A 15,168-nucleotide genomic window follows, 5' to 3' on the forward strand; every position below is an offset into this window, starting at 1 on the left:
ATTACAAGAAGATTAATTAACAATCGTGACCAACCTCCTCTGAATGAACGGTATTTGCTTCTAGTTGGGCAGAATCCAACTAATTAGCCTCAAGCTAATTGCGAAGACGGGGCTTCAATCTGTGCCTAAAATGCAAAGTGTACAAACTTAGCCTCGATTCGGCCGATACTATTTTAATCGGCCTTGAATCGAGGCTAGTACAAACTAAACGAGTGCATGCATGGAGACAAGTTGCACCGTTTGCGATTCCTTCGGTTTGTCAGTTCTCTGTGTCATATTAGTGATTCCTGTCATGCACGCGCAATTGAACCAATGAGATGTATATAGCCATAGTAACTGCCAGAGAGTGCATACCTTTTCTGTAGTGCACAGAGACATGCATGCAGACCTGAAACAGAACAATAATTCCAACTAATTAAGCTGAGACAGGAAAGAAGTAGCATCCATCTTTTCAGTCTGCTCATAGCTTTAGTCCTTTTCTTTTTCTTGTTCATGCTTGAAATCAATAAATTAATGTTATAACAAGGCCAAGTTATCAGCAGAGTTAGTTTTGCATGTTGTTTTTGTGAGTTTTGGCTCCGCCCTCGAGCATAAACGCATAATTTATTTGCGGTCAACACAATCATCTGGGTGTGTCTTCTATATCGACCCTGGAAGACATGAGTTTTGATGCACTGCTTTCTTTTGTGTGCACAGGCCATGGCGATGGCAAGAACACACCTCCTGTTAAAGTGTCGATTTCTCCAATTCCTGCCTCTGTTGCTGATCTGAAACTAGCTATTCAAGAGAAATTTCAGATACCCAAGTGCCTACAATTCATTTCGATGAACTCGGGACAAACACCACTGGCTGATTTGCAATTAATCAAAGACCTCTACATTCGATCTGAAGATAGCTTCACTGTGACGTATCTCGATCGAGCCAATGTCAAGACGATCGGATACTTTGCAACAGAATGTCTTAAACCTCTAGTAGCGAAACTTAATACCATATCTCTCGAGAACAAACATGATGTCGGCTCTTTCGTTGAAGCAAACACCAGAAAACTAAGTAACCTATGCCATATGTACAATACTGTCACATATGATAATTTTCTGATGCCATGGAGTGGACTAACAACAGTGGAAGCCAACCGTCAATTCTTAGTTCAAGAGAAGGCTATCGATAATACAATCAAACTTCTTTCAACTCTACTCGATGTTCCCATGGAAAGCAAGCATGAAATGTTTGATGACTTGGTGGAGAGTTGCCTAGGTTTGCTATGGAATTTTGCGGAAACTCGACAATCGAGGTTGCATGTTGTGAAGCGTGGTGGATATCAGTTGATGCTCCGAACACTTGAATTGTGCTCCCGTAGTGAAACAGATGGGAAGCGACCTTATGACATGTACGGGCTGTTTGACAGATCTGTTGGATGTGTCTCCAAGTAAGGTTTCTGTTGTGGTTATAATTATAGACTCCGTACTCATAAAGTTGCAGCTGCACTCGATCCCCTGTATATATAGTGATGCATGTACGTGGTAGTGCCGACCTCTTGTATAAACTTACAACCTCAATTAATTAAGACATATGGCTCTATGTCCATTTTGCTATTTCTGTATTATAGACTTTAAAAAAGCCTTGTCCCCATAATCCGAATAGAGCAGGACCAGACCCATCCGAATACCTTAATGTTACTATATGTATGCATGGGTACTAATTTTGGCAGATTTGCAGTACATTTATTAACATAATTATTATTATTTAGTCAAAGCCTCAGTCTGTATTCAACATTTAATTTTCTTTCTCTCTCTCTCTCTCTCTCTCTCTCTAGCTATAGTGAGATCTCTCAATGTCAGATCCCACTGGCCAGCAACAAACGTGTTATGAATAGCCTCCTAGACTTCTGCCTGGAGGGTCCCTCTCTGAATGTAATCACTAAACTGCTCATAGCCAACTGTCTCTTTCGACTATCGCACAACATTAACACGCACAAGTACTTGCTAGAAGCTGACATACTGAGGAAAGTGCTGCTGTTCTTCTCAAAATTTAAGGACAATTTGACGTACAGAACAAGTATGGTTGTTTGGTAAGTATAGATTGCATTTCGAATGTTTTGCGAGCTTAAACTTTTGCGGGTGTGTATGCACTTATCAAAAATCTCTGCCGGTATTTTTTTTATGACATCACAATTTTTGCTAGTATATTTCGGCTCATTTGCGCACTCACAAAACATTCTAAGGAATACGTACATAATTATATAAAGCTGCCTGTATACGTTGTACAGATCTATGACATTATTAATTGACCATTGTACACAGTTGTCTCAAGATCATAATTATTATGCCCCAGTGTACTGTGCTTATAAGTATCTATAATTATACACCAAATACAACAGTGTGAGTGCATGGTTTCTATTCTTGTATGATACTTTGTAATTATCATTGCTCTTCCCATGCACTGTGCAGCTACGCTCTGGCGGTGACATTGTCTCGTCTGCTCTCATTTTCACCCTCTCAAGTCCCCCATCACTTAATGGTCGAGTCTCTTTCCTCACTTAAATTATTCCTCGCTTCCGTAAAAAGAGAAAATATGACGCCAGCTTTGGAAGAATACCAGTGCAATTGGATCACTGTTGCTCCATTTGTGGACGTCTTTTTTTCGCCAATTCATAATCGTACTAACGAACAGGAGTCTACCCCTTCCCAAGAAGTTGATCTACGTGCACTGTGTATGCAGACTAGCTTGATGGCACTGAGTGTGGAGATGAATCGACCTTGCCACAGGAGACTGGCTCTAAACCAAGGCCTACTAGATACTCTGATTTGCTTATCATGGGCGGTGGAAGTCAAGTGGCGTCATCAAGTGTGTGCGATTGTTGAACTATTTAGAAAGGACAATGAATCACTTCATCTACCTGTGCCAAAGTTGCATACACTAGCTGCAGTTTGTCTGGCTAGAGATAATTTGTTTTCAATCAGAGACACTTTCAACTTTTCATAAGGCTATAAATAAGCTCATGCAACACAGTTGCACAAATCATTAATAATTATTATTGTTTCTGTAACTATAAGTTAATATGTACATTGATGAATTTATAAAGTGACCAGGTTGTTATTAGAGTCCTTAAATTTTGTCTGAATATTAATATTGTAATCTAGCTTCAGGTTATCAATCTGCATGGAAATACTGACTAATTAATTGGTATTGCATTAATTATTATAGATAAATTTGAAAGTACTAAACCTCCAGCCAATTTGAGTTGGGTACCACCACTCTCGTCACAGTCCCATCACTGGACGACACTCTCCTGTGATCAGTGGCAACTCTTTCACTGACTTCCTGAAGTGGAACATGCGTGTGCGTGTGGTATGACGTATATTTATTAGTGAAGTGCATAATTATATGCAGCTTATTATTGTGGTATTTTTATATGGACCATTATCAGTCGCTCATCTACATGCACAGTTCTCTAAAATCACAGTCTATAGGCTTGGCAGATTATGCTTAGGTTCTCCCGAACATTGAGAATAATGCTGGGAAAAATAGGAGGGAAAAACTGTCAGCAATTTGTTTTCTTAACTGCATGTTTTCATATTCTACATGTAGAAGACTACCTACTTTATAATACGACATTGATGATGTATTAATACGTCCAACTATTATGTATATAGCTATTGGGTTGATACTGCCACTCACCTCTTTAGTCTTTTGTGACGGCACTTCCAAATCGACCAATTCCCTGACTGTCCGCTCACGGTCCTCCCAAGAAGTAGCTCGCCCCACTATTGTCTCCAGACTCCTCCTTTCTCCTCCCACTATGGGTTGGGTCGCTCGAGATAAAAACAGCTCCTGGCAAATTGTTTGAATGGCCTGTACAATACACGTGTGTATACCATTATAATGATATGCTGAGAGTTAATACAACGATATAATTATATAAAAACACTGTTACAGGAATCATAAATTATAATTATTATGCACATGCATACTATTATACATGCATGCAGGTAAGAGGTACGGGTACGTATGATTAGCTATAGAAATAACTCACAGAGTAAAACTCCCTGAGAAAGAGAGGATTGTTGTCATCAGTGATGTCTCTACACTTGAGATGGGCCAGGCAGTGAAGCATAACTAAAACAAACTCTCCAATACTTTCCAGACGCTGCTTTCTAATATAAAGAATCATAGTCGAGTGTTCGTAGTAGAAAGATTTTCGGAAACAGTTTCGAGCGTAGTTATTGGGTGGTAGATTGCTTGCAATGAGAATTGTGACTTCTGGCAGATGATTTTGAATGTGAAGGAGCTTGGAACAAAATAATCCAAATCGATACACCACAAAATCGACCGGTTCCAGTGACTGTACTTCAGTAGGTACTAGTTCTCCATTGCATTCCCACTGTGCATCACGTACATCAATGTAGGGGGTGGAGTTATCGGCCGGAGGGGGATTACCAATCGAGAACATTTGCGTTTGAAGGAGCTTCTCTATCTCTGTGAGCTGATTGAAGAGAGGTGTGGCCATGATCAACTTCGTGATTTCAGACTCTTCACTGAGCACATTCTGAGGCACTGCGAGCACATTTTGAGGTACTGCTAACGTACTAACTTGATTGACAATATTCTCAGGTATAGATTCCATCCTAGTTGGAGCGGCCAGATTCTTGGTCGGTAGAGTCACTACCATTGGGGTACTGGGTCGTCTAGTTTGAGCCAGTTTAACTTGCAGCTGTTTCGCCTCTTCTGTATTGACCTCGTCCACTCTCTGTTGCTCTTCCTCGTCATCGGCGTGCACTGCTATGGCCTCTTCTACCTCTAACTGCTCGCGTCGCCGCTGTTCCTTTCTCTCCCGTCGGCGCTTTATCTCCCCCTCTAGACGGTCGACTTGTCTCCTCTTCTCTTTTTCCATGCCCTCAAGCATCTTTCTCATTGTCTCCTTGTGCTCAGCTATTAGTTTCTGTGTGTAAATTAGTACACTTGTTACTATTGGTCAACAGGTGTAGGATACATATATAGATAATATACAGCCCCAAGACATGCACGTGAAATGCAAGCTTTTTCATTGGTTCAAGAAAGCACGAAAGAATACCACAAATGTGTGAGTATAAATTATAGTTGTAATTGTATAAAGATCAAAGAAACCACTGTGCAAATAATTATATGGTATATTGCACAGTGATGGTACATCAAAGCTATAGTTACCAAGTCCACAGTGCAATTAGCCTCCTTCACCGGCCTTCATAGAAAAGAAGGCCTGCTATCGACTGCTTGCGCATGCGCTAAATTATTGGATATTTTTTCCCGTAAAATTGCCTATAATACAGAATTCATCAGAGAAAATATCCTAAAAGTCATACACAGAGCTATATAGCTAGCTAGCTAGAGACAGAGCTGTGTAGGTTTGTTGTACAGCTATTTTCTTCTGATAGAATCAGTAGCAGTAGTATAGTAGACTTTCACCAAAGTTAATGTTAAATGGGCGTGGCCTGTCCATATAGGCTCTTGTCAGCTTTCACTCCATTCAAACGATTGTCATCCACGCTGTTGCAGGCTGTGAGTCTTTTGTTAACATAGCAGGCTAAGGGTAGCTATCAGAGAATGCTATCGGATGGGCTAGAAACCTTCAATCGAACTTTCTATTCTACTTCCTTCAATCCACTTCCGTTTGTTGTGATGTCATAGTTTTACTGAGCATATACGATGTTATCCAAAGCCCCCAGATACCGGGGGGATATTAGCGTATGCACAAGCAGTCGATACCAGGCCCACTTCCCTAAGTGAAGTGGGGCGGCTACAGTGCAATATGCTATATTTTTGCATTCCTTATATTTTGCATTCCTTATATCAAAATAAGGAATGCAGAATGTATGAATCTCATTATAACTATGCCGCTTCTCCCACGCAACAAATCAGTTATTGCATAATCACTCGTGCAATATGCCTGATATTGGCTCAGTAGCATGGTTGAGGGCTGTATGCACTCGTGCTCATGCAATAACTATAATACATATCTTATGATTGGAACATTTCTGCTGATACCGTACCAATGTCAATGTGTAGGTGAATGAACAAGCTACAACATATATCCAAAAATGTTTCCATAAGGTGGTGGGTTCGTGGTGATTAATAAACAATTGTTATAGTGGGTAAATCGGTTAGGGAGAGAAAAGACCAACGGTTTCCGGCTAAGATTTGGCTTTGTCACAACATCTACAGGGTCGTAGACAGCGGGGGGGGTAGGGGGGAAGTTGCCCCCCCTGACATTCTAGATCTGCCAAAATTACTGATCATGCCCAATGCTTTCATCGATTAGAATGATGTAATGAAATTGAGATATGGGCAGGGCTATCTGATGCGCATGGCTGACTGTTGAGAACGAGTGATGACCTTTTTTTAGGTAAAATTCTGAGCTCCACTGCGCCTCTGGAAGCAGGAGTACCTTTCTAGCTCAAGTTTAGTTGGTCTAAGTTGTGCCACAGCAAGTTGGAAGTTGCCATACTCAGAGGATATGAAATAAAACAGTTGACCTTTTTTTAGGAAAAATTTTCAGCTGTTATTTTGCCACCCCTGCAAACCTAAGCTATCTACGGCCCTGATCTATATAGATTTAGTTTGGTTATCTTATGAAAGGACCATGCATGCAACTTGGAAGTGGGAGGGTCAGGATAAAGATTATAATATTCATTGACCTATAACAGTCACACAACACAACCTCTAACAAAATTCATAAGATGCGTCTCTATGCCAATAGAATCACCCTCTAACAAAATTCATAAGATGCGTCTCTATGCCAATAGAATCACCCCATGCATGCACATGCACAGCAGTACATTTAAATTCTATCTTGTAACAGTAAACAGTATAGTTATAGTACACTGCCTAAAACTAAGCTTTTGGCCTGTAATCTCACAGAAAAGTACATTAATGATGGCTACTGGCGGAGTTGGAATATCAGACACTTATAGACAAAGTGGAAATCCAAAACACAAAGCCCTCAAGAAGTCACATATCATTCTTGTGAGTTGTATAAAACAATCGCCACAAACTATTGTTGGGAGACTGATTCAACTCGATGTACTCTCGAGAGATAATAGAACCGAACTTACAGATATGAACGACAGAACCGCTAAAGCCACAAAGATTGTGGACATTATAACAGACAGAGTAGAACAAGAGCCTTCTTTCTTTAATACATTTATCAGTGAGGTAATGGAGAAGGAACCATGGATGGAACGGTGCTTAGAAAAAGTGAATAAAAACTTTGAATATGCCCGAGCAAAAAGCAGTCACAACTCCAACGATAACTCTGATATAGAATCTGAAAGCTCAAGTTATGTCTCTGCTGTTTCAACACAACCTGTTGGCCTGTACAAACACTTAAATGAAGCAGAATCTGATCAAACAGTTATTATTACGAAATTTAGTGAGGTCCACTTGGAAAACATGACTATTGATATACAGCGAAAGTTTGTTTCTCTGGAAACGCGCGTAGCTGATGCCTTGGAAAAGAATGGGGTCACCTCTCGTAGCCTCATATTCTATTTGAAAGGTTTAGAGGCTGTTAAGTCTGATAAAATTAAAGTGAAAAGAGCATGCCTATATTTTGATGAAAACTTTATCAGAAACGTAAAAAGAAAATGTTTAGATGTGTATGATGTTTTCGAAATGATCAGAGATTATTATTCTTGGGTTAATTATGGACTTCTTGAAGATATTATAGATACTTTCTTGTGTGAGAATGATGCGATACAGAAAAAACTACGAAAATATGAAGATCAATACAAGAAATATTGCGAAAATAGAGTTTGTGATATCCCAAGAAATGGATTCATGCGACTTAGTAAACGACGTAAAGGTATTGAAAAAGTTTTCAAGATAGACTACAAGTGGGATGAAATAAGAATGGATAGGATAGAAACAATCCGAGACAGAATCAACACAGTTTTAAATTTTAATTCTCATACACTCGGTCTCAAAGTGTTACGAAATGGATGTGTAGAAGTCACGTTTGAAATCCCCGAGCATGTTGCAGATGCGGTGTTTCCATTGACAGAAGACCAGGTCCAAATACTCAAGCAACATTCTATTAAATTCCTTGGTGAGTTAATGTATATTAAGTTGTGACTAAAACAGTTGTTGCTTTTGACCTCTGAGATCAAAGGAATAGCAGTGCCAATATAACTAGAGCACTAAAGTGCAAACCCTCAGCTGGTGACATGATTACAAAGAAACCAGAAGAACTAGGTACCAGAAGAACTAGGTAGTGACTGAGCTGTCTAGCACAGCAACTCAGAACTAAACCAGACTACAGCAGAGAGAGAGACATGCTGAAACATTAGGCTGATTAGAGAACAGAGTTTTAGTGGTACATATATGAACTGTGGACTAGGATCAAAGAAGCCTGGAGTCTCAGAGAAGTATAATAGTATGGCTCCTGGAGTAGGATCCCAGAGTCAGCTATCAAGAGAGGAGACAACATCCAGTTACAATTCTAGCTTTCTATTGTAGTGACCCTTTTCCATTGTGCCTGGTACAGGATCACTTCATCTGTAAGTAATAAAGGCCACAGCAGAGGAGCAGAGGAGATTGGTCACGATTGTTAATTAATCTTCTAATTTTCTTTGTAACCTCCAATTCCGTGGAAACTTGAGAGAAAGTAGCTATACTATATACTAGCTAAGCCAAAAGGCTGAAACGATCATAGCCTTTTATACTAGATCTAGTAGGAAATGATGCTAACAATACTCAGTGATACTAGAAAGTGAGTAGCATAGTCATACTCGAAGTAATAAGCCAGAAACTAAGATTAGTCACAAAGTTCCAGTTGTTGCTGCACTTTCCTTATTTCTTTGACTCCTGTCTTAATATAGCAGGTGTAGCAACGATAGTTTTAAACTACTACGACTCCTAGACTAACAGGAGACGTAATACAAGACAGATAAACGCTCAAGAATGCCAAAATAAGATAAAAGTGCTAACTCAGCGGGTTGGGGTTCTTTCAATGGCTTCTGTGCATTACTGTAGGAATTGGAGGTTACAAAAAAATTAAAAGATTAATTAGCAATCGTGACCAACCTCCTCTGAGGCCACAGTGTAGCTTAGACTCGCAAGCCACTCCCTTTTCTCTGATTGGATGGGGGCGGGAGAAAAGGGACTGGTGACTCTGGGCTACAGCTTGTGTAAATCAGGAATGCTATTAAATATCAGGCCACTCCAAATGAGACTGTAGTTTTCCGTCAGAGACTCCAGTAAATTATAAGCGGATGTGAGCAGTATTATCATTATTCATTGCTATGAATATCATTATAAATTGATACGTCATTAATTAATTAGCCACAATAATTCAGCCAACCATGCGCTTAGAGGCCAACAAAGAACAAGAAAAATTTTATTTCAATATTTCATTGGATAATTAGAGAAATACTGGCAATGACTATTATGAGGTAGCTAAAGCAGGAAGTGCGAGTTGGACGGGAAACTACAGTCTCATTTGTAGTGGCACGTGCAAATTATCCAATGTGTCAAAGCAGAGTCAAAGCTAAAGACAAGTACATGTACACAGATCTATCTAGCCAGCCTTTTGATATTAGGCCACTGTTAGTTGCATACTTGTATCAGATCAACCTCCCTCCCCGTTTTGCTCACCTCCTCAATTAAGTCATTATTGCTGATGTCAGCCATTATTTGAGGTCAAAGTTCTTTTTTTGGCTGACATTGCATTATTTTACCATGTACCATGTGCAAGTTGCATTCTTCCTGCACATGCATGCATGCAGCAAAATTAAAAATGTTCATCATGATATAATGTGTGTATAAGCTATATGTAACTTTGGCACCTCCACCGAGGCATCAGCACCAGCGGTGCTTTCATTCGCTGCATATGTACAGAGCCACTTAGCACATTACAAACGAGGAAATGCGGTTAAGACAATAGTGAATCCGCAATACTATGCATAGTAAGACACATACTCCTGCCAATACAATAGAGCTCCGCTCCGTATTATAGCTGGTAAATTTGATAACAAATAATTAATTTTAGTGATTCGAATCAAGGTAAGGGTTGCCAAAATCAATATTTTAGCTTGCAGTATGTGACATGCAACATGATTGTATACTAGTCTTGATCAGAGGCCGTGGCTACTATTATGTTTCATTTTGCTGGCAGACGAGGCTACTATTCGAGAGAGGCCATTGTTCGAGAACCCACCACAAAAGACAATATAAGTACCTTTAATTATATGGAGATATTTGGTCAAACCACTTAGACAACAGCTCTAGCTTGTACACAGTTATAGATGCCTGCTCTTTTGCTCAATTAAGTCCTTATGTGCTCCTGCCGGGCCATTATAGTTATTGAAGATTTGAGGATTCATGTATAACAATTATGTGTCCTTACAGAAACCAGGCCTGGATACAAAACAAGCACTAATTTGACTCCTATAAATCAAGATTATAAGCATGAAGCTGTAACAAATTGGCTTGCACAATATTTTCAAAGAATGGGAATCAACGACGTTGAGGATGACTCAGATTCCATCTCTGAGATGAAAACGGTTATTGAATTCAAAGCCCCTAAGCGTCAATCAGACCACAAACAGCCTGATACACTAAACTGGAAAATAGTAGCATTTGGTCAACAAAACGCAAATAAATCTAGTATCATAAATGGGATACTTGGTCAAAAACTAATCAGCTATCCAGCTGCTCAAGATTATTTTAAGAAAGAAATTAACGGAGTTAAAGTTGAAGTTTGGGATATCGATAGTTCTATCAGTATCAAGCACTATGAAACGGTACGCAATGCAGACACCATAATCTGTTTTCTGTCCATGGTAACTACAATGGAAGACCATACGCAAACAATAAAAACTCTATCAAGGCAATTTGGTCAGAGCTTTTGGGAGAGGTGCGTTATTGTATTGTACGATTCATATATACTTCAGGAACAAAAATCCACCCAAAAAAATAATTCAGAAGCTTTTGAAAAAGAAATGATGAAGTACAGTTTGTGCATTAGGAAAGCCCTTCTTAGCTTCAACATCACAATGGAAGTGACCGAGAGAATTCAAATAGTCCCGAGTGGCAAACTTGGCTGTCGGGACTGGTTTTCTAACATATGCTGGCAAGTACTAAGAGTTAGCTCATCACAAAAGCAAATCGCTGAAATTTTTAAGCCAAGGATAAAGATGAAGACACTTGGAAAGTCTGATAAATGTGCAGGTGAGCTGTACTCCCAATCCATTTATATATCCATTGCAAAACTAAAAACATACAATCAAGGTCTGAGAAAGCACAGTAGCGATTTCAGTGTGTATCTTGCGGTGATAACAGCTTTAATTTTTACTATTTGTGGTTTTGCTGCTGCCGTATTTGGTCGTATTCCAGTTCTTGATGTAGCTGTGATCATTGCTTCTGGATTTATGATATTATTTGTATATATGTTTATAATACCGAGTTCCATGAGGAGAGAGACACTGGAGATGTATGATGTATGATGATCGTGTTGAGCTACATGGGGTTATACCTTGCAAAACGAATACCAAGAAAACATTTTTGGGCCAAATTTAGTATTTTGTTTATTATGGTTCATGTTCTTATTGGCATTGTCCGACTCCTTGCTGTTCATCTTGTTTTTAACGGTGTTTTACTTATAAATTATACTGTTGTTCTTGTTTGTGATGTTGCGGTTCTTGCTGTTTTTGTTTTCGCTGTTGTTATAATAATTGTTTCGACTAGATTTTTCAAAGTATTGTTTTCGACATGATGATAAATTTTTACGCTCATACTTTTCTAATCATCTCTTATAAAAGTGTTTTTTTTCTACTTTTTCTCCTACTACCGCTGTGTTTTTTCAGTCCTTGTGTGGATTTTAATGTTGTTGTTTTGATTTTTTGGATGCTGTGCTCGATCCTGTTGATGCTATTTTTTTGCTGTAAAATTATTGTTTTTGCTGTAATTGATTTACTGTCGAAGACTGTTGTACAGGACATAACGAGTGTTGCAAGCGTGCGCTTGCTAATGCCTCTCGCCATGTTATGCTTTCGCTCTAGTGTTATAGTAGTTTCTATAATGAAGTTAGCTTATCTATATAAAGTCACTGAGAAGAAAATGCTTATTTACATGCATCTAATATGGCTTACCAGAAAGGATCTGTAGTTCAGTGTATATGATATCTAAGAAGAAAAGACTTGTGTACATGCATAATAATTATTGTAATATCTAATTATGGTAGTGTTTTGTGGCTTACCAGGCCCTCAGTCAAGAAAAATATGATTCTGCCAGGTGGATCTGGATCTGGATCTTGGATATTATTTTCTCACACATGAGGAATGAGCGCGCATGCGCACTACATCCACAGGAATAATTAATGGGTGTGTCCAAAGAGATCAATTTCACAAATGGCCGGCTACTGCTAGCTAGCTGTTTTAACAGATATTTTCTGAGTCTTGTAGCTAACAAAAAGCTAGCGCTTTAGTGCAAGGCTAACTCATTATGTTGAATAGAAAGTTTGTGCGAACAGATGATACTATGAAAAATTCTGAAGAGACTGCAACAGCGTTCAATGTGAGTCAAACTAGCCATAACTCAAGAAAGAAGCTTTAGTTTGCTAATCCACGAATCAAAATCCAAGAGAACGTGGCTAGAAGCCTATAGAAGCTGTTAGCTTTCGTCGCATTGCAACCGTTGAGCAATTACAACTGGAACAGACACACACAGTCTGCTTTACCGTATCCCTCGTGCGGCTACGCCTCGAGGCATAATTATAGTTCTCAATACAGTAGAACCTCGCTAATCCGAATAGAGTGGGACCAGACCCCATCCGAATACATGAAATTTCCGGATTAACAGATGTCATTAATTGATTATGAATATCGATCATTAACGAATACACTTTTGTACATGTATTATAATATTACTGTGGCCAGAAGGGAAGCTGCTAGTGAGTCTTGGAGCTCTCTCTTTGTTTTCTTTGCAGTGGCCATTGTCTTAATTGAGCAGTTTATCAATAAAATTATTGCTGATTTAGCTAAGCAATTTACATTGCGCATGCGCAGTACTCTATTCTACTGACAGCCCCTCCTCTTTTTCAGTTTGCCATTTTGTCCGGATTTGCGAGGTTTCGGATTAAAGGGGTCTGGATTAGCGAGGTTCTACTGTAACAACTTAATTTTACATCAGTACCTAATTCTATACATTGTTTTTTGTAGTTGTAACTATAATTATAGACAATTGAAAAGACACGTACAGTTATTACATGCACCTTTATACATAATTATACTATGAATACAATTTCTTCACCTATAGATATGTACATGCTGCTAGTATACACATGGTACGGATACAGCAAGAGCAATTAAAACAATTATTGCTCCAAACACCATGCAAATTAACTAGGACTCGATTGTAAACCTCACACTATAGCTTTAGGATATACTTGAGCCTATATACTTGTCTCTAAACAATAATTATTATGACTGTACAAATACGTATAATACGAAGATCTTACCATTGTATGAAGCTATAATTATACATGTCTACGAAGCTATGTTCGTTGTCTAACTGATTACCCTACAGTGCTAGAGAAATATATTATGGGAGCATAAAGCTATGCATTTTGAAAAGTTTTAAGGATCCAATTTTACATCATTATGCAATTAACTTATTTCCTCAACTAAACACCGCGATTTTTTAATTAATTGTACACACAAATTATGCAAATGATAGCCGTTCGCATATAAATAGCATTAGTTTTACCATGCACACATTATTTTATAGTGCTATAAACGGCAAAATGTAATCAGATGTATGTATTAGTTCTCACCTGTCTCTCTTGCTCTGAAATCCCTGCGTTCCCATCCAGGGCCCTCTTATGTATGGCCTCTTGCTGAGCAATCCTCTGCTCCTGCATCACCTGATACCGCTCCGACAGCTGCTCCTGTCTCTGCACGTCTCTCGTCTTCTCATGCTCAATCTCTGCCTCTAGCTCTCGTAATTTCGCCTCTCTTTCTTTCTTTCTAGCTTCTTCTTTTTGACGCCGCTCTTCCTTCAATACGGCAAATTTTTTTACACGTGATTCGATAATGTCTTTACGGAATCGCTCAGCCTCCACAGCGGCTCTCTCAGCTTCTATCTCATAGCTCTTGACCAGTGCTTGCTCTGGTGAATACACGCTAATGACTTGAGCTAGTTCTTTGATCTGCCTCTCCCGTAGTGCAAGTACTTGAGAGTTGTACTGAAGCTCCTTCTCAGGATTTGGCTTATTGGTGGTCTTGTCTATAGATTCTTGCGTAGCTTTGTCAAACTCAGTTAACTGTTTCTTGTGCTGTTTTTTCAGTTCTAGCTTCTTCTTAGAGAGGTCAGCATTGGACAAAGACATCACATTCGATACCACTTCCATCATATCTTTTCTTTGCTCGGCTAGTAATGTTTCCTTTGCTTCCTGCCTAGTTGAAGTAACTGCACTGATTTTCTCACTGATGGTAAGTTCTTTTTCCCTCTCATATTGAGCGGCTAGTTGCACGGTCTCCTCGAAGTGGCGCTGCTTCAAAACTTGGTAGACAATTGATTCTATTTTTTCAGGGTTCTTGTCTTTCAATAGCTTATCGAGCGTTTCCTTCTCATCATCTCTTTTCTGTGGGCAGAACACGTATATCGTACGTACGTCAGCATGCATGTTAAAATAAGGAATTGTTTTGTTAGCTATATTGTATTTGTACTTTCTCCCAGCTAATTTCCTACCAGTTGTATTACGGACTCTGTATACTGCAACTATATCGTATAATTAGTGCTAAGGAGCTTTGTGACTATAATGATACTGCCCACCTGTTCCAGTTCCAGTTGTGTGCGAGCGGTTGATTGGTCCAATAGCAATTTGTCCATCTCAAGTTTCTGTTTCTCTTCCAACTTTTCTCCTTTTTTATGCTTTCGTTCAGCTATCTTATTGCTCAGGGCCTGCAAGAGAGGGTAAATAATAGCAGCTATGAACGAAAACGAAGCTTTAAGTTGTCAATTAATGCTTGGCCTGGTATATAGGGAAGCTGCAATACAGGAGTTCATTTGGAACTGTAGCATCTATTCAGCACCTTCTTTTGTTGATCCTCCTCTGCCTTCATATTATCCCTCAGAGCTGCCATTTCCCTTTGATGTTCGGAAATAAGCTTATTGCTCTCCTCTAGCGACAGCTGC

At 39.2% G+C, this 15,168-nt stretch overlaps 4 protein-coding genes across 4 annotated transcripts; 2 read left to right on the forward strand and 2 right to left on the reverse strand.

Annotated features, from left to right (window-relative positions):
* Positions 1-640: 640 nt before the first annotated feature.
* On the forward strand, positions 641-3,115 carry LOC135352495 (uncharacterized). The gene is made up of 3 exons (XM_064551672.1): positions 641-1,426; positions 1,814-2,068; positions 2,448-3,115. The coding sequence occupies exons 1-3, from the start codon at positions 660-662 to the stop codon at positions 2,980-2,982; spliced, it is 1,557 nt and encodes a 518-aa protein (XP_064407742.1). The 5' UTR covers positions 641-659; the 3' UTR covers positions 2,983-3,115.
* LOC135333283 (uncharacterized) lies at positions 3,108-4,903 on the reverse strand. The gene is made up of 3 exons (XM_064528257.1): positions 4,034-4,903; positions 3,679-3,852; positions 3,108-3,321 (listed from the first exon to the last, which is right to left on the reverse strand). Exons 1-3 carry the CDS (start codon positions 4,901-4,903, stop codon positions 3,220-3,222), a joined length of 1,146 nt encoding a protein of 381 aa, XP_064384327.1. The 3' UTR covers positions 3,108-3,219.
* Positions 4,904-6,817: 1,914 nt separating this feature from the next.
* On the forward strand, positions 6,818-11,947 carry LOC135352494 (uncharacterized). The gene is made up of 2 exons (XM_064551671.1): positions 6,818-8,080; positions 10,381-11,947. Exons 1-2 carry the CDS (start codon positions 6,907-6,909, stop codon positions 11,475-11,477), a joined length of 2,271 nt encoding a protein of 756 aa, XP_064407741.1. The 5' UTR covers positions 6,818-6,906; the 3' UTR covers positions 11,478-11,947.
* A 1,833-nt stretch (positions 11,948-13,780) lies between these two features.
* Positions 13,781-14,656, reverse strand: LOC135333353 (uncharacterized). The gene has a single exon (XM_064528360.1). The coding sequence runs from the start codon at positions 14,654-14,656 to the stop codon at positions 13,781-13,783; it is 876 nt and encodes a 291-aa protein (XP_064384430.1).
* Between the last annotated feature and the right edge of the window lie 512 nt (positions 14,657-15,168).

Source organism: Halichondria panicea, chromosome 1, assembly GCF_963675165.1.
Source record: "Halichondria panicea chromosome 1, odHalPani1.1, whole genome shotgun sequence".
In the NCBI taxonomy this organism is placed as follows: domain Eukaryota; kingdom Metazoa; phylum Porifera; class Demospongiae; order Suberitida; family Halichondriidae; genus Halichondria; species Halichondria panicea.